This window comes from Vulpes lagopus, chromosome 17 (genome assembly GCF_018345385.1).
Source record: "Vulpes lagopus strain Blue_001 chromosome 17, ASM1834538v1, whole genome shotgun sequence".
NCBI classification, from domain to species: Eukaryota; Metazoa; Chordata; class Mammalia; order Carnivora; family Canidae; genus Vulpes; species Vulpes lagopus.
Window position 1 is genome coordinate 24,105,585 of NC_054840.1, and position 26,917 is coordinate 24,132,501.

The 26,917-nt window shown below is 39.8% G+C and overlaps 1 protein-coding gene across 2 annotated transcripts in view; it reads left to right on the forward strand.

The window, feature by feature from the left end:
• EHHADH (enoyl-CoA hydratase and 3-hydroxyacyl CoA dehydrogenase) overlaps positions 1–26,312 on the forward strand; it is a 49,141-nt gene extending 22,829 nt beyond the window's left edge. For both annotated transcript variants that reach the window (XM_041731679.1, XM_041731680.1), the window contains exons 5-7: positions 622–726; positions 13,415–13,756; positions 23,486–26,312. In XM_041731679.1, coding sequence (XP_041587613.1) covers positions 622–726; positions 13,415–13,756; positions 23,486–24,747 — 1,709 coding nt within the window. In that variant the 3' untranslated portion in view covers positions 24,748–26,312. The remainder of the gene's footprint in view (positions 1–621; positions 727–13,414; positions 13,757–23,485) is intronic.
• Positions 26,313–26,917: the final 605 nt, after the last annotated feature.

Consider the following 26,917-nt stretch of genomic DNA (forward strand, 5'->3'; position numbering starts at 1 on the left):
GGTAGGCCAAAAATGACAGAAGTCCACCCCATTTATCCTGTGTAATTCTGATTATAACTTAAATAATGTCAACCTCATCATGGTTTCCCCTTGTTCCCCCCCCCCCCCCCACTATATTCATGTTTCCGGACTGTCTTATTTTTTTATTTTTTGTAATCAGTGTAGATATGTATGTCGGTGTGTATTGGTGTAAGAACTACTACTGCTCTCATGTTACTATCTCTATTATTCTTCTCCAAAATCAATCACCTCTTTTCTAGAGACGTATAGTTTACAAAGTGCTTCTACAGAGATTTACAGAATGTAAAGAAAATGTGTTATTCTCTCGCTTGATACTCAGATTTACCAAGGTAAGCATAATTACTCCCATTTATCTAGGAGGAAGGGTGATCATACAGTTCTTCACCATCGCAAAGATAGTAGTAGATCATAGAGCTGAAGCTTGAACTAAGATTTTTGGTTACCTCTGCAGTGATCCTTCTACTACAATAGTCAGCGAGTTGCTTATTTATTTCATTTAATAATAGATGTGTCCAGGACAGATAACCTTCCCTACTAGAGAGAGTAATGCCTTTGCTTTAACCTCACATTGTTCTTCGATTTGTTTTTGTTTTGTTTTAGGAAGACATGTTTTGGCAGATGAAGCACTCAAGCTGGGTATCCTAGATGAAATTGTGAACTCAGACCCGGTTGAAGAAGCAATCAAATTAGCCCAGAGAATCTCTGGTAAGAAGATAATAATGAAAATAGCACAAGATTAGAAGCAAGCTAAATTTTCATTTTAATAAGGAATTCCTTAAATATCTTATGGTACATCCACGTGATAGAATATGATAGAGCTTTAAAGTGAATGAGAAACTCTACATATTTTTTTTTTATTTTTTTAATTTTTTTTTTTTATGATAGTCACAGAGAGAGAGAGAGGCAGAGACACAGGCAGAGGGAGAAGCAGGCTCCATGCACCGGGAGCCCGACGTGGGATTCGATCCCGGGTCTCCAGGATCGCGCCCTGGGCCAAAGGCAGGCGCAAAACCGCTGCGCCACCCAGGGATCCCCAACTCTACATATTTTTATGAACGCCACAACATATTGTATTATTAGATAAGAAAGCATCATTGTATATAGTGGTTCACCAAAAAGAAAAGGGGAATGGGACTGAACGTCTATTTGGGGAGAATGTATTTACAGAACTGTTCATCTACGTATAAGATATTTCTGTAAAGATTCACAAGAAATGGTTAATGCTTGCCTCTGGGAATGGGGTTGGTCAGCCAGGGAAAGCTGTTGGAAGAAGACTTCATTGCTTACCCCTTCCTACCTCCTGATTTTGTATTGAAATGATGTATCTTCTGTAAGAAATATAAAATTAAAATGAAAACAAGCAAATATTTCAGAAAATAGAAACAAGTCTCTCAAGGTACCTGAGTGGCTCAGTTGGTTGAGCATCCTCTTGGTTTCTGCTCAGGTCATAATCTCAGGGTCTTGAGATCGGGCTGCATGGTTCAGCGGGGAGTCTGCTTGAAGATTTTCTCCCTCTGCCCCTCATCCCACTCTCTCTCTCAAAGTAATAAGTAAATCTTTAAAAGAAAGAAAGAAAGAACAAACGAACAAAAGAAAGGAAGAAAGAAAGAAAGAAAGAAAGAAAGAAAGAAAGAAAGAAAGAAAGAAAGAAAAGACAGATGCTTCTCTAATTTGCTACAATGAAACCATAGTTATGTTTCAGTGACTATATTTTCTTTCTCTCCCTGGTTTCTCACTGTATGGATTCATGGCATTCCTTTAAGAGTTCTTGGTAGTGGCAGTCCTAGAATTTTCCTTTTTTCTTTTTTCAACTATACCTTTTCAGTTTATGGAGATTGGGAGCAAGATGGAGAGGGTTAAAGAGTGCCATAAAAAATAATTGGGAACAGTGTTGGGTCACAGGTAAAGCAGCATGTTCATCTTTCTACTTGGTGGTAGGCAATGGCTCAGTGTCATTCAAAAGCATTCTTTTGAAAAAGTCATTCTTTTGTCGACCCTGGCAGGGACCAAACACTTCCCTGAAATAATGTTTCTTTTTGTGGCTCTAGCCAATTGTGGTTTTAATGCAACAGTAAAAGCTTGAACTGGAGAGGCCAGGGACCGTGGAGAGAAAATCCTGGTGACTCATAAAGAGAATCAGCAAGTCTTTACCCAAAAGGGAGTGAGTTTCCTGGTGTCTTTCTCTGCCTTCCCTACAAACTCCACCAACTTTCCATCACTGATTTCATTGTGCCTCCCAGGACAGCTTATTGTCTTATTAGAAGTCACTTGGTTGGCAGGGATCCCTGGGTGGCGCAGAGGTTTGGCGCCTGCCTTTGGCCCAGGGCGCGATCCCACGTCGGGCTCCCGGTGCATGGAGCCTGCTTCTCCCTCTGCCTTTGTCTCTGCCTCTCTCTCTCTCTCTGTGTGTGTGTGACTATCATAAAAAAAATTAAAAAAAAATTTGTTAGAAGTCACTTGGTTGGCTGACAGCAGAGGCTATTTGCATGTGGAGATCTGTACCTGATTTTTTGGTTTGGGGCTTGTGATAGAGCCATGTGATAGAGCTTTAGTTTGTAAAGAATTAGATTTCAACAGGAAGTTCTTTTCCTTAACTGATTTCCTTAGATTCAGATTCAAGAGTTAACTAACTAAAAGAGATAGATGAGGATGATAGTCTGATAGTCTAGTAAATTCTAAAATGGTCTATTTTAATTTTTAAAACTTATTTGACTTTAAAAAATAATTTTTACATAAACCTAAACATTAAATTATTTTTTTATTTATGAAATTTATAAAATGGTCTACTCAGCCTCACCAACATTGCACAGTTTGTCCAGATGGTGGCATCCAAATACTGAGGAGGAATTATCTACTTTTTTCTTTTTTCTCTCTCTCTTTTTTTTTAAGGAATAATCTGCTTCAGAATTTGGTAATTCACCTGTTAACAGTAGAGAAATGGTTTTGGTTTTGGACAATTATGTATAACTATTTAAAATTATAATTATGAGGACTATACAGAAATATGTAAAGTTGTGTATAAAAATGTCTAAAATAAAAGTATACATATATTCTATAATTATAGAGTATGAATACAGCCAAAAATTTAAAGGAAATATGCAAGAATGAAAATAAGTTAGTTTTTCTCAAGAAATTTCATAAGTAATCTTTGCTTCTGTTTTTATTTCTTCCAGCTTTTTTGGGGTATAGTTTACACACAATAAAATCCACCCATTTCAAGCATAGAGTTTGAAGAATTTTTGTAATTCTTTATAGTTGTGTAACTACTGTCACAATCTAATGTGTAGTTCTATTACTCTGATTTAAAAAAAAAAAGTATCTTCATACCTCTTTCTAGTAGACTCTCTTCCCTTACCCTAGGCCACAGATAATCACTGACCTACTTTCTATTTCTATAGTTTTGTTTTTTTAGAATTTCATATAGTTGGAATAACAATATAGCAGGTAACCTTTTGTGTCTGACTCCTTTCACTTAGCATAATGTCTTTGAAACTTGTCCATGCCGTTTCATCTAATAGTATCTCATTCTTTTTTTCTACCTAATAGTATTCCAAAGTGTGGATATACCACAGTTTGCTTATCCATATATCAGTTGATGGACATTTAGGTTGTTTTCACTTTGGGCCTGCATGAGTCTTTGTAGATATGTTTCCCTTTCTCTTGGGTAAATACCTAAGAATAGTATTGCTGAGTTGTATAGTAAGTATTTACTTAATTCTTACATGCTTTTTAAACTTGATGGTTAATGAAAACTCATCAGTGAATTGGAAGACACTATTTTGTCAAGCAAATTGGAAAAGAAAAATAATAGGGTGAGACATTTTAGACAAGCTCTTTTTTTTTAAAGATTATTTATTTATTCATGAGAGACAGAGAGAGAGAGAGAGAGGCAGAGACACAGGTAGAGGGAGAAGCAGGCTCCATGCAGGGAGCCCGATGTGGGACTCGATCCCAAGTCTTCAGGATCACACCTTGGGCCGAAGGTGGCCCTAAACCACTGAGCCACCCGGGCTGTCTAAGACGAGCTCTTATTATACTGCTTGTAGTGGCAACTGGGTAATTATGTATTGAGACTTGCTCGTATCTTTTGACTTAGTATTTCTATTCTTAGGAATTTATCATGAAGAAGTAATCACAGAAGTATACAAAGATCTGTGTAACGGTGATACCCACTGAAGCTTTCTCATTGTAGAATATTGGAAACAACTCAGAAATCTAATTTTAGGGGGATTAGTTAAATAAAAGATGATAGACTGAAATGAAGCAGCCCCATTCAACCACTAAAACTTCCATTTTTTAAAGAAAGTTGAAGAACAGGAGAATGTTTACATGTCGTACTGTAGATAACAGCCAGATAGGAAATTGCACAAATGTGTATGTCTTCATATGTATATTTTCATAAGGAAACAAACTAACAAATTTTTGTCAATGGTTGTATTGGGTGGTAGGTAATGAAGACTCTTGGTTTTTTTAAAAAAGGTTTACCTTGGGGCACCTGGGTGGCTCAGTTGGTTAAGCATTGGACTCTTGATTTCGGCTCAGGTCATGATCTCAGGGTCGGGTTGTGTGATCGAGAGTGTGAGAATGTGGAATCCTAGTCAGGCTCATCAGAGAATCTGCCTATTTCTCTCTTTCCCTCTCTATCTGCTCTTCCCCTTGCATGCTCTCTCTTAAATAAATAAATCTTTTTAAAAATATTTATCTTTTCCTAATATCTGAGTCATTAAATTTACCCAAAGGAAAAAGGGATGTCTGGCCAGTGTGGAAAAGGTACATACAGTCTATAGAGAACTGGGCTCAGGACAGGAGGTCAGGAGACCTGGATTATAGTCTTGACCTTCTATAGACCCTAGCAAATCAGCTTTTTTTAAAGATTTTATTTATTTGAAAGAGAGAGAGAGAGAATGAGCAAGCACAAGCAGCAGGGGAAGGGGCAGAGGAAGATGGACGGACAAACAGACCCCTGGCTGAGCAGGGTGTCATGGGGCTCAAAACCCGGGACTCTGAGACCATGACCCAAGCCGAAGGCAGATGCTCAACCAACTGAGCCACCCAGGTGTCCCATCAAATCAGCTTTTTTGGCTTTATCAATAAAGGAAAAGATCCATTGAAATTAGTTGGTTTCAACCCCTGTTCTGAGACCCCACAGGCTCCAGTGGTTGGGCTCCAGTTTTTTTGTTCTTGGTACAACCTGGACAACTCCACTGTTTCTTTTGGGGATTAAGGTTTAGAATCCCCATGGGAAACTCTGAGAATTTTACTGTTTGGATTTTGGTTTTTTGTAAGAGAGAGAGAGAAAAAAAAACAAAACACATGAATCAGGGGGGCAGGAGGCAGAGACAGAGGGAGAGAGAGAATCTCAAGCAAACTCTACTCCCAGCACAGAGCCTGATGAGGGGTTCCATCGTACAAACCTAAGATCATGACCTGAGCCAAAATCAAGAGTTGGATGCTTAACCAACTGAGCCTCCCAGGTGCCTCTATACCTCAATTATTAAAAATACATGTAAAATTATGAGTTCTCCTTTCCCATTTGTAAAAATATTCCACTAATGAAGCCTATTTCCGCCCCATTCCTACATCCTACCCTCCCTCCCTCACCCCTAACCCCCAACCAACTTCCTCAAGTGAAATGTTGACAAGGATTATATATATATCTAAGGACAGTAGTCATATATAAATATATATTATGTATATATATGTATATATATAAAATAAGGAAAAGACTAAGGAATTTATTTAGTTTCCACATCTAATAGGAAAGGAGAGAAGGAAGGGAATTTCCAATGGTCAATGGTCAATATTGCAATCAGCATTTGGAATCAGTTATGGGTGGAGGGGGATTGATTACAGAAGGTTAATATGTATCTAAAAATATGACTTAGGGGGTTCCTGGGTGGTTCAGTTGGTTGCACATATGACTCTTGATCTCAGCTTAAGTTTTGATTTCAGGATCGTGAGATCAAGCCCTGCATAAAATATAGATATATATGATTTGGGAAGTAGCTACAAATTTCTCTACAATTTAACATGCATCCTTTAACCTGCATCCTGGAGAGTTAATTAGCATCATGTATCCTAATGCTTTTGTATGAAGCTTCTCAGACTACTGCAGTGCAATGGATTTAGCAGAGCAATTCAGAATTACTTGGCTAAACAGAAGAAGAGAGGGTCCCATAAAATGCTATTTATTTGCACTCTCATTTGGCCAGCAGCCTGCTTATTCCTGCTTAAGCTGAGTAAGACTCCCCATTCCCATGTGCATGTTTCTGTCATGAAGCTGAAAGTGTGTGCTGTTATTCAAAGGTGGGCACAGGGGACATCCAACTGGGGGCCTCAACTCAGGAAACCAAGTCTTTGTTCCTGTAATGACCCCTGGTTCTTTACAGTTACGGTGCTGTGTTGGCCATTTTTAGTAATTCCAGTTCTGCCTATAGACTTTGGTCTATTTGTTCATTTTGACTTTGTGACTTTAAACAAATCTTAATGGTTTCATCGTCTTTCTCCCCATTTTATCTTTTGCTTTTTGTAATTTATTTTTGTTCTCTGTGAACATTTATATACATGTTTCACAAGAACAGAGTGACCCTGCTTCACATAGAAGGCCTAAGCATATGTCTAAATTGAGCTTCCTTCTTTTGTGATACCCAAGTTCTGTGGGTGACCTCCTGCAAGACTGGAAAAGTATAGTTGTCCTGTCTGTCCTTTGCAGAGCTTCTGAGACAAACACAGCTTACTTACTATTTATCAAAATTGGAGAAGAGACAGTCTTTTATGTCTTAGGTAACCATTTCTGTAAATTGCATGTTGTGACTCTCTTTAAACTAGGCAGAGAAAAATGTCTTCCTGTCAGTTTACCAGAAAGAAAAGGGGGGAAATAATCACCTGCTTTTCTTCCTTTAGGAGGGTGATTCACCTTTTTTAAAATCAAAACTTGAATATCCATCTGCCTTGCAATATCTCAAAGAATTAAGAAAAAAATGTGAAGGGGTCAAGGAAAGAATTCAATTATAAGCATGTTTGAATCTCTAATTAGTTCCTCTTCTCCTTATTTTCCTGGGCAGCGAATGCTAGCACTGACCTGACCATACCTGCCTCTCTTATTGTGTAGGTACAGCTAAGTGAATTTAAAACTACCAAGATGTTAAAACAATCAAGTGTATGAGAAACACATTTTGAAAACACCATACCCGTAGACCCAAAGGGGAAATTCTGAATATGTTTTGTTCTAATAGAACAAATTTGTAAGATAACAGCATCCCTTATAGCTACAGCAGGAAAGAGACAGGAAATTGATAGGAAGCATCTGTATTTGTGCCCAGACCCAAAACTCCAGTGGATGTGCTCAGCTTGGCCCTAGACTAGTCTGGACAGGTGCCATGAGTAGTTCCCAGAATGCCCACCTGCAGTCTGAGAGGTCCTGAGTATCCCCAGGATAACAGCATTGTGCTGATCAGCAATAATTACTGCAGTAATTACTGCACATCATTAAGCAGGCTGTTCTTTTTTCTTCTCTCTTTTCTTTCTTTCTTTCCTTCTCAGTTTCTGGCGCAGGGCAGAGTTTGCCAGGAGCTACAGCTGTCCTTGATAAAATGGCTGACCTAATGCTCTGCTCTTGGGTATTCCAGAGGCTACACCTCAAAATCAAGTGTTAAATTTTTAAAAATACTCATGCATAGCCCCCACCCTTAAGTATTCTTAACTGAATCTACAGCGGGGCATGGGCATCTGAACTTTTTAAATTCCATAGATAACCCTTAAGTGTACTATTGGTGTTGAGAGTCGGTGCTAATCAGATGGGAATTCTAGTAGTGTCACAAGGACAGTGTAGTGTCCCTGGCACAGATTACTCTAGCTGCCTGTTTGTGCCGCAGTACTGGCGGCTCAGTCCCCTTTCCTCATCCACTTTGTCTTCCACATACTTGTCCTCTCCTCCTCCTCCTCTCCCCAATGACCACTCTTGTCTTCCTTTTCGGCCATCAGGAAATTAAATCAGCTGTAGGCCCTGGAAAGGTCTCCATCCTTCTCTCCTGAACTTGCCTTCCTATAAATTGAGGATCTCAAGCTAACACATCGGATAATTGAGCAAGTAATTGGAAACCTGTTGGGTAGAGTTCTTGTCTCTCCAACAAAAGCAGGGCAAACGGGGACTACGTGCTAACCACCATCTCCCCTCCTTTCCTGTTCTTAAAATCATATGGGAAAGCATTAATTTAAAAATCCATTATTTTCTCTTCTACCTAGTAATCAGGCATTAAGGAAGTATTGTTGCCTCCTAGGTTAAGAAAAAGTTTGAGATTATGCAATGCCTCGAAGATAAATTCACATGTGTACACGATTAAATCCAAACCTTACTCTCCCTTGCACACATAGTAACACACCGGTGCCAGACAGGTTCACGTTCATATGCCTTTTTTTTTTTTAATTTAAAGATCTATTTATGATAGACATAGAGAGAGAGAGGCAGAGACACAGGCAGAGGGAGAAGCAGGCTCCATGCTGGGAGCCCGATGCGGGACTCGATCCCGGAACTCCAGGACCGCACCCTGGGCCAAAGTCAGGCGCGAAACCACTGAGCCACCCAGGGATCCCCCTATATGCCTTTTTATATTGAAACTGCTTTATAACCCCTGGAAGTTTTCTGTCCAATTAACTGAAGTGTACATTTTTGATATAGTGGTGTATTCTTGAAGAGATGGTAGTACTTAAAAAAAAAAAACATTTCTGGCATTGTGTTTTAGACAACAATTGGGTAATATAATTTGTTACACAGTTGAGTTTTTTTTTTTTAAGATCTGATAATGCATTTATTATAATGTAATTGACAAGAGAGTTTGGTTATTTCTGTGACACACATTTTAAAATTGTGACTGAGAACATTATACCAGGACATAACAGATTTTTAGGAATTTTATATAAATCTATTCTGAAGAAAGTTTAACATCACATCTTATTTGATAATACTTCTATACATTATTCTTTTATGCAAACTTTAGAATCATTCTGTTAAAAAAAAAGAATCATTCCATTGAGTTATTTTCACTTTTATTATATATCCTTTTTATATAGGCTCCATAACCAATGTGGGGCTCAAACTTACAACCCTGAGATCAAGAGTCACATGTTCTACCAACTGGGCCAGCCAGGCACGCCTGTTGAGTTATTTTTTAAAAAATATAGAACAACCAAGTTTCTTTAAAAAAAAAGATTTTATTTATCTATTCATGAGAAACAGAGACAGAGGCAGAGACATGGGTAGGAAGAAAATCAGGCTCCCTCTGGGGAGTATGATGCAGAACTCGGTCCTGGGACTCTGGGATCACACCCTGAGCTGAAGGTAGACATTCAAGCACTGAGCCACTCAGGTGTCCCAGAACCACAAAAGTTCTGGTTAGAAATTCATATATAGGGGATCCTTGGGTGGTGGCTCAGTGGTTTAGCGCCTGCCTTCGGCCTGGGGCGTGATCCTGGAGTCCCGGGATCGAATCCCACATCGGGCTCCCTGCATGAGGCCTGCTTCTCCCTCTGCCTGTGTCTCTTCCTCTTTCTCTCTGTGTCTCTCATGGATAAATAAATAAAATCTTAAAAAAAAAGAAATTCGGGGATCCCTGGGTGGCGCAGCGGTTTGGCGCCTGCCTTTGGCCCAGGGCGTGATCCTGGAGACCCGGGATCTAATCCCACATTGGGCTCCCGGTGCATGGAACCTGCTTCTCCCTCTGCCTGTGTCTCTGCCTCTTTCTCTCTCTGTATGACTATCATAAATAAAAAAAAAATTAAAAAAAAGAAATTCATATATAATATATATAGGAGATATTTATATTTTTATGTTATGAAATATTTATATTCAAGAACATGGAATCTCTCCCTTTGCTCAAGTCTTTGTATGTTCTTCAATAAAATGATATAGTTATCTTCTTAGAGGTCTTGTATGTTTCTTGATAAATTCACTTCTAGACATTTTTAAAAATAGCTTTAATGATGCATAATTCACTTTATAAAGTTGCACAGCCATCCCTAAGAATCAGTTTTAGGACTTGTCACTACCGCCAAAATTTCCCACGTAATATGTTGCAGCTTATCCCACTTTCACCCCTGGCCTTAGGCAACCACTGATCTTTCTGTCTCTATAGTTTTGCCTTTTCTGGACATTTACCATGAATGGCATCATATAAGATGTAGCCTTTTGATCTGGTTTCTTTCAGTTTACATACTGTTTTTGGGGTTCGTTTGAATTGTAGCAGGTATCGGTAATTTGCTGACGGTATTTTTTTTAATTTTTTATTTATTTACTGTTTCCTGCTCACTTCAAGTTGTTGGCACAATTCAGTATCTTGTATTGTAAGGCCAAGGTCCTCATGTTCTTGCCAGCTGTTAAGTTGAGGGAATGGTTTAAAGGCCACTGAATTCCTTGATTCTCAGTCCCCTTCTTCCATCATCAAATAAATAATCTTTTTTTAAAAATCAAACATTTATTACTTGGCAGTTTCTGTGGGTCAGGAATATAGTTGTGGCGAGCCAGGTTCTCTGGTTTAGGATTTCATGTAAGATTGCATGCAAGGTATTATTTGTGGCTCTTTCCACCTCAAGGCTTGCCTGGGGGAAGATCTGCTTCCAAGTTCACTCAAGAAGTAGTTAGTAGGATTCAGTTCCCTACAGTCTGTTGGACCAAGGGCCTTAGCTCCTCGCTGGCTGTTGACTAAAAGTCTCCTTCAGTTCTTTGCCACGTGCCATGTGGGCAATTCACACATGGCAGCTGGCTTCCATCAGAATGAACAAGAGAGCAAGAGAGGGTGACTGAGGCCAGAGTCTTTTTGTAACTTAATCTCAGAAATAACACCCTGTAATTTAGAGACAACCTACCACATTCACTATTTTTTTTTTAAATCACTGTGGCTTTTATTTGCATTTCCTGAATGACTGATGATGTGAACACCTTTTTTACATAGTATTAGCTGTTCACATATCCTCTTTGGTGAAATATCCACTCAGGTTTTTGCCCATTTAAAAAATTGAGTTGTTTGCCTTCTTACTATTGAGTCCCAAGAATTCCTTCTATACTCTAGGTACAAATACTTCATTAGACATTTGATTTATAAATTGTATTGGTCTTCTTTTTTTTTTTTTTTTTAAATATTTTATTTTAAAAATCTAGTTTTTTTATAAGCAAGGAATTTGAAGTCCTCCACCCATCATGTCCTGGGAATTCTCGGTTTTCTGCACGTCTCTTCCTCAGTGGCTGCTTAAGATTCTTTAGTTGATCAGAGTGGCTTTATTTATTTATGATAGTCACACAGAGAGACAGAGACACAGGCAGAGGGAGAAGCAGGCTCCATGCACCGGGAGCCCGACATGGGATTCGATCCCGGGTCTCCAGGATCGCGCCCTGGGCCAAAGGCAGGCGCTAAACCGCTGCGCCACCCAGGGATCCCTGTATTGGTCTTCTATTGCTTTGATAACAAATTACTACAAGCCTAGCAGTTTAAAGGACACAAATTTATTATCTTACAGATCTATAGGTCAGAAAAGTCTGCTGGGCGGATCTCACTGACCTAAAATCCAGGTGTTTACAACAGCCGTACTCCTTTCTGGAAGTTTTAGGGGAGAATCTGTTTTCTGCTCGCTTCGAGTGGTTGGCACAATTGAGTATCTTGTATTATAAGGCCAAAGTCCTCTTGTTCTTGCCAGCTGTTAAGTTGAGGGAATGGCTTAGAGGCTACTGAATTCCTTGATTCTCGGCCCCCTTCTTCCGTTGTCAAAGCCAAATCATCACCAACAGGTCAAATCTTCCCCATGTTGTGTCTGACCATTCTTCATCAACCTCTCTCACCACAGCCAGGAAAGGGTCTCCTCTCTTAAGGACTCGTGATTAGGTTGGGAACATCTAGACAATAAAGGATAATCTCCACATCTCAAGTTTTTTACAATTAATCATTTCTATAAAGTCCCTTTGCCATCTAAGGTTATAAATTTATAGGTTCTAGGGATTAGGAAGTAGACATTGGGGACGGGAGGCAGCATTACTCTGCCTACCATACAAATATTTTCTCCGAGTCTATGGTTTATTGTTTCATTTTCTTTTTTCTTTTTCTTTTTTTAAAGATTTTATTTATTTGTTCATGAGAGACAGAGAGAGAGAGGCAGAGACACAGGCAGAGGGAGAAGCAGGCTCCATGCAAGGAGCCTGACATGGGACTCGATCCCAGGTCTCCAGGATCACACCCTGAGCTGCAGGTTGGCGCTAAACCACTGCACCACTGGGCCGCCCTTGTTTCATTTTCTTAATGGTATCCTTCAAAGTACAGTCTTGAATTGATTTTTTTTTTCTTTCGTGAATCATGCTAAGAATACTTTGCCTAACTCAAGGTCCTGAAGATTTTCCCTTTGTTTTCTTCTAGAAATTTTTATAGTTTTAGCTCTTCAATTTAGATTTATGATCCACTTTGAGTTAATTTTTACATATAGTTGTAGGTAAGGATTTTTAAAAATATTTTATTTATTTATTCATGAGAGACAGAGAGAGAGAGAGAGGCAGAGATCCAGGCAGAGGGAGAAGCAGGCTCCATGCAGGGAGCCCAATGTGGGACTTGATCCTGGGACTCCAGGGTCAGGCCCTGGGCCAAAGGCAGGCGCTAAACCACTGAGCCACCCAGGGATCCCTCTCCTTCCTTTCATTGCATTGTTTTGGCACCTGTGTTGAAAATCTGTTGGCTCTAATTGTCAGGATTTGTTTCTGAACTCCTAATTCTCTTCCACTGATTCGTATGTCTCTCCTTGTACCAATTAACACTGTCTTCTTTTCTAGGTATTTTTAAGTTTTTGTTACTGTTAGGAATGGAGTTGAGATTATTTTGAATCTAAAATATTCTTAACTGAGAAATATTTTCCTTAAAATCACTGAGAGTTTGATATTTAACCTATTATAATGCTGTCTTGGCATTGGAACAGAAGGAAAATGAAAATTTTATGCCTAAATTAGGTAACTTGAAAATTGCTTTGAATCTGTGAAATCCTATCTTACAGGACTTAAGGTGCATCAAATATTTTGATGTTAGTATTACATTAAATATCTTGATGAGGGGGATCCCTGGGTGGCTCAGCGGTTTGGCGCCTGCCTTTGGCCCAGGGTGTGATTCTGGAGACCCGGGATCAAGTCCCACGTCGGGCTCCCGGCATGGAGCCTGCTTCTCCCTCTGCCTGTGTGTCTGCCTCTCTCTCTCTCTCTCTCTCTCTCTCTATGTCTATCATGGGTAAATAAATAAAATCTTTTAAAAAAAATCTTGATGAACAGTATGTAATTTTGTATTTTGAACAAGTTATTATTATTATTACATACTCATATTCCCTTTGTGTAAGTAACATTTCCAAACCCAATTTTCTTACTTATTCCTTTCAGATCAATCTCTAGAATCCCGTAGACTCTGCAACAAGCCAATTCAGAGCTTGCCCAACATGGAGAGTATTTTCAGTGAAGCCCTTTCGAAGATGCAGAAGCAGTATCCCGGGTGCCTTGCTCCAGAGACTTGTGTCCGTGCAGTCCAGGCTGCTGTGCATTGTCCCTACGAAGTGGGCATCCAGAAGGAGAAGGAGCTGTTTATGTACCTTCAGAAATCAGGGCAGGCTAGAGCCCTGCAATATGCTTTCTTTGCAGAGAGGAATGCAACTAAGTGGTCAACTCCCTCTGGAGCATCCTGGAAAACAGCCATAGCACAGCCCATCTCCTCAGTTGGCGTTGTCGGTAAGAACAGGGTGTGGTCAAAGTCATCCTCCAAATCTGCACATACAAAGTGCTGCCATTTGCGTAGGGCCACCAGGTACCAGCCTCTATACTAAACATGTTACTTGCATGGCTAACTTATTTTTCACCCCAGCTCATGAATTATCTTCATTTTACATGTGAGGCCTAAAAACACCACCATTCTCATTGTTTAGCTCATTCTCACCAATGAGCTAAACCCAAGTGGTGTGAGGGTCTGACGCTAGGTCTGTCTGACTCCAGACTCTGGGTATATTTTTACTCATACCCCCCTCTTCCCTGTATGACTCAGTCACTCCTGGAGTCCCCAGCAATGATTATTATTTGTAACACATTTCAAAGTGTGGTCTGTCACTCTTGTAGCCAGGTTTTTGGAATGAAGGCTCTGCCTTTCTGGTCCCTGGATCCATTCACTTCTCATTCAACACCACTATCCTCAAATCCCTCTGCACCCTGAAACAGTGACCTACTTTTTTCCTCTGGAATTTCTTCAAACAAAACATCTTCTTTCCTCAGAAGCTAGCCCTCTGACTGGCTTCTTTGGGCTACTTTCCTAAGTTTCCCTTGTTCTTCATCTTGACCCAAGAGTGGTCTTTGGTAGAGTTTAAACCCCCTGAAATGGTAAGCAAAATGTTGTCTGTGTACAGTCTTTGACTAAAAGTGTCAACTCCCAGCTGTCCAGCACCAACCCAATTTGGGAGGAGAGAGCCCCCCCCTACATCTTCCCAGTCTACTGTATCATTCACACTGTGCTCCTTCTACATCGACTCTGTTCACTTATGGGGTTTTTAAATTTTTAATTTTATTTAAATTTAATTAATTAACATATACTGTATTATTAATTTCAGAAGTAGAGTTCAGGGATTCATCAGTTGCATACAATACCTAGTGGTCCTCACATCATGTGCCCTCCTTAATGCCCATCCCCCAGTTACCCAAACCCCTTCAGCAACCCTCAGTTTGTTTCCCAGAGTTAAGTCTCTCATGGCTTGTCTCCCTCTCTGATTTTTTCCCCATTCAGTTTCTCCTCCTCCCCTTATGGTTCTCTGCACTATTTCTTATATTCTGAATATGAGTGTTGTGAGCCTTTTATTTTATTTTTTTTTAAGATTTTATTTATTTATTCATGACAGACAGAGAGAGAGAGAGAGAGAGAGGCAGAGACACAGGCAGAGGGAGAAGCAGGCTCCATGCAGGGAGCCCGACATGGGACTCGATCCCGGGTCTCCAGGATCACACCCCAGGCCGAAGGCAGCACTAAACCGCTGAGCCACCTGGGCTGCCCATCTTGTGAGCCTTTTAAAAAAGATTTCAGATTCATGCCTGGCACGAAATGTCTAAAAGCTTATAGTTTTGTTTTTTTCAGTATACTCCATATTGTTCAGAAAAATATATGAAAAAGTGTTTAAAATACGTGGAAGATAACTTGGACACAAATAAAGGGAGAGGATTTGGTCATTCCCCCCTTCTTCATGTCTATCCTCAGACTACTCTGCTCCTTGTGCCCTCTGGAATGTTCCTGAGGCCTAATCAGCTCCCTGCCTCAGACCTGGCCTACTCTGGGCACCCGCTCCTCCTGCAGCCCTCTCAGGAGAATGCTGTTGCTTCTCTCACAGCCCACTGGCCCCAAGTGTCACTTCCCAGTTCCTTTCTCAGTGTCTCTCCTTCAGGACACTCCTCTGTGGTTCTGCTGTCTGGTCTCATCGTCACTCTCTCCCTCCTCACTATTGCCATGGCTCCTATCACCTCCATTTGCTGAGAATGTTGGTACCTGGCATGCAGTTATCCACTTTCCCCCAAATTCGGCTGCCACCCTGATTGCCTTCATCATCTGGGCAGACAATACCTCCAGCCCTGTTGCTTTGTGGTGCCTTCACTTCCTCAGATCCAGTGACAGTCCCCTCCCTTCACATCCATGACCCCTTCTTGTGGCTTTTGGATACGTCTTGCCTTTACCCTGAATATTTCTCCACCTCTGAAATTCAGATTTTGAACTTTCCCCCACAACCTTAGGTCTTCCCAGATTTCTTAGTCAATTATTCCAACTACATCCCATTATCAGCTCTCTTTATTTTCTCTTCACACATTTCATTTCCAGGATCATCCCTTCCACCACTCTCTTGTCAATATCCTCAAATTCCGTGACTCATCGCCCTTTCACTGTGCCCCCTGGCAAAACCCCAACTGTGTACTTCCATGAGCCCATGTTCAGACTTCTCAGAACATGTTGGTGATACCGCTAGTTCACACTCCCCAACCTTGCATGGGCTTTTGGAGTCATCAAAAAGGAAGAAGATGGAGGGAAGGGGCACCTGGGTGGCTCAGTGGTTGGGCATCTGCCTTTGGCTCAGGTCATGATCCTGGGTCCGGGGAATGAGTCCTGCATCAGGCCTCTCATAGGGAGCCTGCTTCTCCCTCTCCCTGTGTCTCTGCCTTTCTCTTATGTTCTCTCATGAATAAATAAATAAGATCTTAAAAAAAAAAAGAGGGAGAAGACCACACTTGACTAAAACTGCACCACCAGTAGTAAAAGCATCCCTTATTCTTTATTTACTTCTGTCAATAGAAGAGGTTCTTGACCAGAATTAATTCCGTGGCAGTTAAAGGCAGTGAGTTATTAGGGAAGCAGGACTCCTTGCCCCATGTGTATTTAATGAGAAAAATGAGGAAACTAAATTCAATATAAATACAATATGTACCTTTGAAAACATAATTACCAAGAGTGAAAAGCTTGATTTTTCAGTCTTTTTTTTCTTTTTTTCCCTGGAGACCTTTGAGACCACAAGTTTGTGAGAAGAAAATTAGGAGCTAAGAACTATTTTTTTTTTTTTTTTTACAATTTGTTTATTTGAGTGGGAGAGAGAGTGAGCACATGAGCAGGGGGATGGGCAGAGGGAGAGAGAGAGAGCCCTCTGGCAGACTCCCTGATGAGCTTGGAGCCCCATGTGGGGCTCGATCCCAGAACCCTGAGATCATGACCTGAGCCAACACCAAGAGTTGGCCACTTAACCACCTGAGCAACCCAGGCACCCTGGAGCTTAGAACTTTTCGAAATAAATATATATGGTGTTTTCATGTGTATTTTTGTTTCAGTGGTTAAATGAAATGTGTCCATTTATAAGGCTAAAGAGAATCTAAATTTATGACTAGGACACTTGCAAAAAGCATTAGTCGGGTCCACTTTATGATCTGGATTCTGAGTTGATTTGTAGCCCCAAAGATTATTTAGTAGGTCTGCTCTGAGAGGTGAGCACTGGAGAACTGTACTCTACCCTCACATGTGCCTTTCCCTCACGGCTCTGTGGGCAGATTGGAGATATCACCCACCTTATGCTACACTTTATGAAGTACTTTCACATTACATTTCGTTAGTCCTTGTTGTCTCTGTGAGATTATAATTTCTATACTGTTCGAAATTTTATATGAAGCTTGGGACTGAAAGCTAGGAGCCCAGGCTTCTGAACCCCATGCTCTACTTCCTATTTATCCCTGCTAAAGTTTAGGGTACAAGTTGCTATAGCAGCAAGAGGTATCCAGCCTTCTTGCTACTGAGTGAAAGACTGATGTTTATTAATTTTGGAATATTAAATGTTTTTAAATAATATATTATGTTAAATAAATTAATACAATTTGAAAATTAAATATATTCCAGAGAAACAATGATTTCTGATGACTGATAACATTCTATATGCAAAACCAGTCCCCAGGGGCATCTGGGTGGCTCAGTGATTGAGCATCTGCCTTTGGCTCAGGTCATGATCCGGGGGTCCTGGGATCAAGTCCCGCATTGGGCTCCCTGCAGGGAGCCTGCTTCTCCCTCTGCCTATGTCTCTGCCTCTCTCCGTGTGTCTCTTAAATAAAAATCTTAAAAAAAAAAAAAAAAAAAAAAGCAAACTAGTCCCCAAAAAACAAAAGAAAACAAAACCAATCCCCAAAGCTAGTCAATATAAAAGAGAAATATATGAATAGTTTTCACGAAAGAGTTTCATCCACATGGGTTCATTAGGTAACAGATAACGTACTGCTGTAACAGATAACAATCTCAATGGTTTAACACAATAAAGATTTATTTCCTGCTTGTTCCATAAGGTCATTCCAGGAGAAGGTTTTTTGCAACTAATGGCTCTTCCATTCTCCTGAACAAGGAGAACAAGGGAGACTGAACTGGGAGACTGCTGACTGAACAAGGGTCAACAAACTTTTTTTTAAGGGCCAGACAGTAAATATTTTAGGCTTTCTAGCCATATGATCTCTTTTGCAACTACTCAACTCTGCACACAAAAACAGCCATAGATAATATGGAAACAAATTAATGTTTTTTTTTATTTTTTATTTTTTTAAGAATCTTTCATTTCTTTTTTTTTTTTTAAAGATTTTATTTATTTATTCATGATAGTCACAGAGAGAGAGAGAGAGAGAGAGAGAGAGAGGCAGAGACACAGGCAGGGGGAGAAGCAGGCTCCATGCAGGGAGCCCGACGCGGGATTCGATCCTGGGTCTCCAGGATCACGCCCTGGGCCAAAGGCAGGCGCTAAACTGCTGCGCCACCCAGGGATCCCCAAATTAGTGTTTTAATAAAACTTCTATATGACTGAAAGTTGAATTTGATATAATTTGCATGTGTCACAAAATATTCTTCTGGGCAGCCCGGTGGCTCAGTGGTTTAGCGCCGCCTTCAGCCCAGGACGTGATCCTGGAGACCCAGATTCGAGTCCCACGTCAGGGTCCCTGCATGGAGCCTGTTTCTCCCTCTGCCTGTGTCTCTGCCTCTCTCTCTCTCTCTCTGTGTCTCTCATGAATAAATAAATAAAATCTTTAAAATATATATATATTACTCTTTTGTGTTTTTCAACTATTTGAAATGCAAAACCATTCTTAGCTCACAGCAGTGCAAAAATAGGCAGTGGATTGGATCTTGCCCATAGACCATAGTTTGCCAGCATCTCCTCAAGGGTCTCCTCCAAGGCTTCACACCTGCTCTTTGCATCCCCTACATCCCAGTAGTAATGAAGGATCTTGTGGGAGATTGTAGGGGCCAATCGTGATCCCACACCACCCTCCTTCTCCATTTCATTGACCAGAATTACTCACAGGCCCTATCAGGATACATGGCATCCAGAATAGTCTTCTATGTGCCCAGAAGAAAAATGAAATGGTATAGGGAAGGAACAGTGACATCTTTGCCATCAGATAATTTTTCTGCATTTTCTGTTCTTCATGCCTTTGCTTAAAGTAATGTTCACTTTGCTCTTCCCTTCCCCAGTCTGGTTGGTTCAACATGCCCAATTTCACCTATTTCAATATGGTCTTACTTCAGATATTTCTGCAAATATCTTTATCTTGAAGCTTTTCTTGATTCTCATCCAACCAAAAATAATCTCTTTCCTTGGAATCACCAAAGAAATTTGAAGGAAAAAAAAAAAAAAGAAATTTGAATTTCTTACATCACTTACTTTACCTTGTACAATGGATATTTGTGAACTTTTTGTCTTCTCACCTCTAGATTATAAGCTCCCTGAGGTTTGATACTACTCATATTTTTTATAACAACTGTATTAAAATATAACTCAAATACCATAAAATTCACAATTCAATGTAAAATGGAATTTTCTATGGAAAACAGTATGGGAGTTCCTCAAAATATTAAAAATAGGGGGCACCTGGGTGGCTCAGTCAGTTGGACATCTGCCTTAGGCTCAGATCTCAGGGTCCTGGGATCAAGCCCTGCGTCAGGCTCCCTGATCAGCAGGGAGTCTGCTTCTCCCTCTGCCCCTCCTCCCACTTGTGTTTTCTCTATCTGAAACAAATAAATAAAATCCTTAAAAGACTTAAAAATAGATTTATTGTGTGATCCAGCAATTCCACTTGCAGATATATACCCAAAAGAATTGAAAGCAGGGACTCAAACAGAATTTGTATACTCATGTTCATAGCAGCATTATTCATAATAGCCTAGAAGTGGAAGCAGCTCAAGTGTCCATTGACAGATGAATAAACAAAATGTGGTATATACATACAATGGGATATTATTTAGTCTTTTTTTTTTTAAGATTTTATTTAGGGACACCTGGGTGGCTCAGCGGTTGAGCATCTGCCTTTGACTCAGGGCCTGGTCCCAGGGTCTGGGATCGAGTTCTGCATTGGGCTCCTGCAGAGAGCTTGCTTCTCCCTCTCATGAATAAATAAATAAAATCTTTAAAAAAAGACAGAGAGAGAGAGAAAGAGAGAGGCAGAGACATAGGCAGAGGGAGAAGCAAGCTCCCTGTGGGGAACCAGATGCAAGGCTCAGTCCCAGAATTCTGGGATCACACTCTCAGCCAAAGGCATCTAGACGCTCAACTGCTGAACCACCCAGGTTACCTATTATTCAGTCTTTAAAAAGAAAGAAATTTTGACATATGTATATACAATGTGAATAAACGTTAAGGATATTCTGCTAAGTGAAATAAGCTAGTCACAAAAGAACAAGTATTATATGATTCCACTTATATGAGCTACCCAGAGAAGTCAAAATCATAGAGATAGAAGGTAGAATGGTGGTTTCTTTGGGTTAGGGGAGGGAGGATAGAGATGGATTATTTTTTGATGGGTATGGAGTTTCAGCTTTGGAAGATGAAAAGAGATAGAGATGGTGGTGCTGGTTGCACAATAATGTGAATATGCAAATGCCACTAAACTGCACACTTAAAAACGGTTATGATGATAAATTTTGTTATGTGTATTTTACCATAATTCAAAGAAAATGTAAGTGCATCATAACAATGTCGCCAAAAAAAAGAATACATTTCAGTAATTTTGATATTCCAAAGTTGTACAACCATTGCCACAATCAATTTTATTCTTTTTATTTAAAAAATTTTTTAAGATTTTATTTATTTATATGAGAGGGAGAGAGCATGAGCAGAGGGAAGGACAGAGGGAAAGGAAGAAGTAGATTCTCTGCTGAGCATGGAGACCAACATGGGGCTCAATCCCAGGATCCTGAGATCATGACTTGAGCTGAAGTCAGATGCTTAACCAACTCCGTCACCCAGGAACCCCACCACAATCAATTTTAGAACATTTTTATCACCCTAAAAAGAAACCCTGTACCCATTAGCAGGCATTCCTCATCACCCTTCTCCCAACCCCTGGCAGCCACTAATCTACTTTCTGCCTCCATGAATTTGCCTATTCTGAGCATTTCATGTAAATAGAATCATACAACATGTGACCTTTTGTGTACAACTTCTCTAACTTAGCATAATGTTTTTAAGGTTCATCCATGTTATAGGACTTCATTCTTTATTCATATCAGTACTTTATTCCTTTTAATAGCTTATTAATATGCCACTGTAGAGATACACTTTATCCATTCATCAGTTGATGGACACTCAGCTTCTTTCTACTTTTTGGCTGTTTTGAATAATGTTGCTATGAACATTTATGTAAAAGTTTTGTGTGGACATGTGTCTACAGTTCTCTTGGGGATATATATATATATACACAGAAACCTACCTGCCTACCTACTTAATTAGGAGTAAAATTTCTGGGTCATGTGGTAATCTCATGTTTAGCATTTTGAAGAACTTCCAAATTCTTTTCCACAGCAGCTACACCATTTTACAATCTTCTAGCAATGTATCTGGGTTACAACTTCTCTACATCCTCACCAGAACTTGTTATTGTCTCTCTTTTTAATGATATCTCTCCTAGTGGATGTGAAGTGGTAGCTCATGGTGGTTTTGATTTGCATTTCCTTCATGATTAATGACGTATCTTCACATATGTTTATTGGCTATTTGCAAATTTTCTTTGGAGAAATGTTTACATTGTATTTTTCCTGTGAATTATACGAGTTTTTTATATAGTTTGATAGAAGCCCCTTATTAGATATATGATTCTGTGGGTTCCTTTTACTTTATTAATGTGTCCTTTGAAGCACATTAAAGCACATTAAAGGACATTAAAGGACATTTTGATGGCGTCTAATTTATCAATTTTTTTCTTTTTTTGCTATGCTTATGGTATCATAAGAAACCACTGCTTTATCCAAGATCATGAGGATTTACTCATAAGAGTTTTATGGATTTAGCTCTTATTTCAGTCTGTGATCCTTTTGAATTAATTTTTATATATGCTGTGAAGAAGGAGTCCAACATTCTTTTGCATATGGATATCCAGTTGTCTTAGGATCATTGTTGAAAAGACTATTCTTTCCCCATTAAATTATCTTGGCATCCTTGTCAAAAATCAATTGACCATAAGTTATGAGATTATTTCAGGACTCTCAATTCTATTTCATTGATCTATATGTCTATCCTTCTACTACACTGTCTTGAATATCGTAGCTTTGTCATGAGTTTTTTTTAAGATTTTATTTATTTATTTATTTATTTATTTATTTGAGAGAGAGAGAGCAAGAGAGCATAAGCAGGGGAAGCAGCAGAGGGAGAAAGAGAAGCAGGCTCCCTGCTCTCCTTCATGGGGCTCGATCCCAGGACCCTGGAATCATGACCTGAGCTGAAGGTCGATACATAACCGACTGAGCCATTCAGGCACCTTCATAAGTTTTTAAATTGGGAAAGTGAATCCTATAAATTTGTTCTTCTTTTTTATTTTTAATTTGTATTTATTTTATTTTTTTAAGATTTTATTTATTCATGAGAGAGATGGGGGGGGCGGGGCAGAGACACAGGCAGAGGGAGAAGCAGGCTCCATGCAGGGAGCCCAATGTGGGACTCGATCTGGGTCTCCAGGATCACACCCTGGGTGGAAGGCGGCACTAAACCGCTGAGCCACCCGGGCTGTCCTATTTTTATTTATTTTAAAGATTTTATTTATTTATTCATGAGAGATACAGAGAGAGAGAGAGAGAGAGAGAGAGAGAGGGGCAGAGACATAGGCAGAGGGAGAAGCAGACTCCATGCAGGAAGCCCGATGTGGAACTCCATCCCAGAACTCGAGGATCACACCCTGAGCTGAAGGCAGACACTAAACCACTGAGCCACCCAGGCATCTCTTGTTCTTCTTTTTTATTTTTTATTTTTTTATTTTTTTATTTTTTATTTTTTTTGTTCTTCTTTTTTAAATACTGTTTTGGTTGTTCTTGATTCCTTGTATTTATGTATGAATGATAGAAGCTTGTTATTTTCTGCAAAAAGCCAGTTGAATTTTTGATACATTGGAGATGTAGATCAGTTTGGGTAGTATTGCCATATTAGCAATAATAAGTCTTCTGATCTATGAACATGAGATGCCTATTTATTAGGTCTTCTTTAATTTATTTCAGCAATGTTTTGTGGTTTTTAGTGTACAAGTCTTACACAATTCTTTCTTAAATTTATTCTGAGGTATTTTATTCTTTTTAATGCTATTACAAATAGAATTGTCTTCTTAATTTCATATTCTGATTGTTCATTGCAAATATATAGAAATACAATTGATTTTTTGTGTATAGATCTTGTATTATACAACTTTGCTGAACTTGTTTATTAATTCTAATGTGTGTGGTGTGTGTGTGTGTGTGTGTGTGTGTGTAGATATTACTCAGTGTCACATCCTCTGGAGATTAACACAGTGCCTAATCTTAACTAATATTCAACCCATTTGTATTCCTTGAACTGATCTCTTTAAATGCCCTATTGCCACAGAAGCCTCTCATTTACTGAGTAATTTTTCAGTTCCCAGTATCATTGAATCATTCTTTCTCTTCTTCACTCTTATCTGTAGGCTTGGGAACAATGGGACGAGGCATTGTTGTTTCTCTTGCGAAGGCCAAGATCCCAGTGATTGCTGTGGAATCGGACAAGAAGCAGCTAGAGACTGCTGATATGATAATAACTACCCTCTTGGAAAAGGAAGCATCCAAAATGCAACGTAGCAGCCACCCGTCGTTAGGACCAAAACCCAGGTTAACTACATCTTTGAAGGAGCTTGGTGGTGTAGATTTAGTCATTGAAGCAGTATTTGAGGAAATTAACCTGAAGAAGAGGGTCTTTGCTGAACTGTCAGCTATATGCAAGCCAGAAGCTTTTCTGTGCACCAATACTTCAGCCCTAGACATTGATGAGATTGCTTCTTCCACTGATCGTCCTCACTTGGTCATTGGCACTCACTTCTTCTCACCAGCTCACGTCATGAAGTTGTTAGAGATTATTCCCAGCCAATACTCTTCCCCCACTACCATTGCCACAGTTATGAATTTATCAAAAAAGATTAAAAAAATTGGAGTAGTTGTAGGTAACTGTTTTGGATTTGTTGGCAATCGAATGTTGAAGCCTTATTACAATCAGACATATTTCTTGTTAGAAGAAGGCAGTAGGCCAGAGGAGATAGATCAGGTGCTGGAAGAGTTTGGTTTCAAAATGGGACCTTTTAGAGTGTCAGATCTTGCTGGATTGGATGTGGGTTGGAAATCTCGACAAGGGCAAGGTCTTACTGGACCTATGGTGCCTTCAGGAACTCCTGCCCGGAAGCGAGGCAACAGGAGATACTGTCCAATTCCTGATCTGCTCTGTGAATCAGGACGATTTGGCCAGAAGACAGGGAAAGGTTGGTACCAATATGATAAGCCATTGGGTAGGATTCACAAACCTGACCCCTGGCTTTCTGAATTTCTGTCACAGTACAGAAAAACCTATCACATTGAGCCACGTATCATTAGCCAGGATGAGATCCTTGAGCGTTGCTTATATTCACTTATCAATGAAGCATTCCGTATCTTGGGAGAAGGGATGGCTGCTGATCCAGAGCACATTGATGTTGTCTATTTACACGGGTACGGATGGCCAAGGCATAGGGGTGGACCCATGTTCTATGCCTCCACAGTTGGGTTGCCCACAGTACTAGAGAAGTTGCAAAAATATTACAGGCAGAATCCTGATATTCCACAACTAGAGCCTTGTGACTATCTGAAAAAATTGGCTTCCCTGGGCAACCCGCCTCTGAAAGAATGGCAAAGCTTGGCAGGACCCCCAGGCAGCAAACTGTGATTCAGCCTTCCAGGTTATACGTCACATGCTGGCATCAGGTAATGCTCACTGAATTTCATTGAAATTAAATCCAAAGATCCAGAGTAAGATTGCACTGAAATATAAAGCAGAAGAAATAATTGATCAGCTAAATCTTCTCTTTGGGACTTCTGATTATTCTAATGAGTCAGATCTTTAGAAATATGCTCCCTATGCCTCTGAATCTGTCTTTATTGGATAAATTATTTCAATCCCAGTGAATAAAACTTGCATTGATACCATAATAGCTAAGGAGAGAGACTCAGGAATAAGTTGAGGTTTCCAAGGGCTTTGATCGTTGGAGATGTCAACAATTAATAACTGATAAATGCAACTAAGTCACAAATTCATTCTGACCCCTTTCAACCTAGAGTCCAGAGGGGCATTAATTCAGCATGGAAAGCCAGGATGAATTTTAGTCCAGAGTCTCAGAGATGGAGTGGGGATAGTTGGCAGGGTAAGGTCAGCAGGGAGGGTCTCTGTGAGTATGGGAAGTCACCCAAGGAGAGGCAGAAGTAGTTACCAGAAAGAAAGGCAGGGGCTCAATGGCATAGCAGTGCTAAAGTTGTAGGCAAAACACAGTTGGGAATTAGTGAGGGAGTCAGGTACTTTAGACTAGAATGGGGAACTCAGAGTAGCTTCGGAATTCATAATTGGTGTGTTACTTCATATAGCCCAGTTCCATATGCATGGTTGTGCTTGCTGCTTGCAAAGGGCTCAGTAATGTTTGTTGGTAATTTCCTTGGGACCAGGAGATGTCTACAACCAGTCATTCTTTTCGATACCTGGAGAAGTAACAGAAAGTAATCATTATTGACTTAATATAAGAAGGGATCTTAGAAAACATCTAACCTCCTCTGATTCTATGATAGAGTCATGATACCAGACTCCCTGTCATTGTGAGCCCTTGTGATGCTGGGTATGGAAATTGTTGAATCTTGAAAAGCCTGAAGTTCCTGCCAAACAAAATCTGTATAACTTTGTCATAAGATTCTCTTTTTACTTTTTTGTGGGGTTAAAGTTGAGGGGCCAATCGACACAAAAACCTGCACACAAATGTTTATAGCAGTATTATTCATCATAGCCCCAAATTGGAAACAACCACTAGATCTCCATCAGCTGATGAATAGATAAACAAGTGGTGAAATAGCCGTACACAGAATATTGGGCCATAAAAAGAAATAAAGTAAGTACAGATACATACTACAACATGATGAACCTTCAAAATGTTAGGCTAAATGAAAGAAGCCAATCACAAAAGGCCATTGTATGGACATTCGTGTGAAATAAAATAGGCAAGGCTATAGACACAGAAGGCACATCAGAGGATGCCTAAGGCTGGAATAATTAGGGCTGAGGGGATGGGAAGGGACTGCTCATGGGGACAGGGTCTCTTTTGGGGCTGATAAGAATGTTCTGATATTATTGTAATGATGGTTACATAATTGTGAATCTAAAAACCATTGAGTTGTTTGATTTTAAATGGGTGAGTTGTATAGTACGTGAATTATAACTCAAAATTGTCAATAAATAAGTAAATAAACAAATGGGCTCAACTTGTCCTTCAATGTGATGTAATTGAACTATTTTCACAGTATTTTCACCTGTGAACCCAAACAAAATGATCAGAAGTTCTGATAGAGAAATCTTGTCCTATTATCAAAAACAAAAACTCTAGAGTGTTCCTTGAATTGTAGTTTAATTTAGAATAATTTTTAAATTGTATATTGCTGGATTTTTTATAAATTGATATATAAATTTTTAAATTAAAGAAAATTTTAAAAATAATTTGCAAAGTAGTGACTCTGCCAAGTGACTTATCTTCAAATTAATGTTAAAGGAGTGGTGTGCGTGTGCACACATACACACACTTTGTCTTCTTTAGACCCTGAGTGGATTTTATTTTGAGTTCTTAAAACTCATTTTCACCCCACACTACCTTCCAGGTTGGGCCTTTGAAACTGGAGTGTCTGTGAATAGATTTTATGAGTCAAAAGGGCAGCCCCGGTGGCTCAGCGGTTTAGCGCTGCCTTCAGCCCAGGGCCTGATCCTGGAGACCTAGGATCAAGTCCCACATCAGGCTCCCTGCATGGAGCCTGCTTCTCCCTCTGCCTGTGTCTCTGCCTCTCTCTCTCTCTCTCTCTCTCTCTCT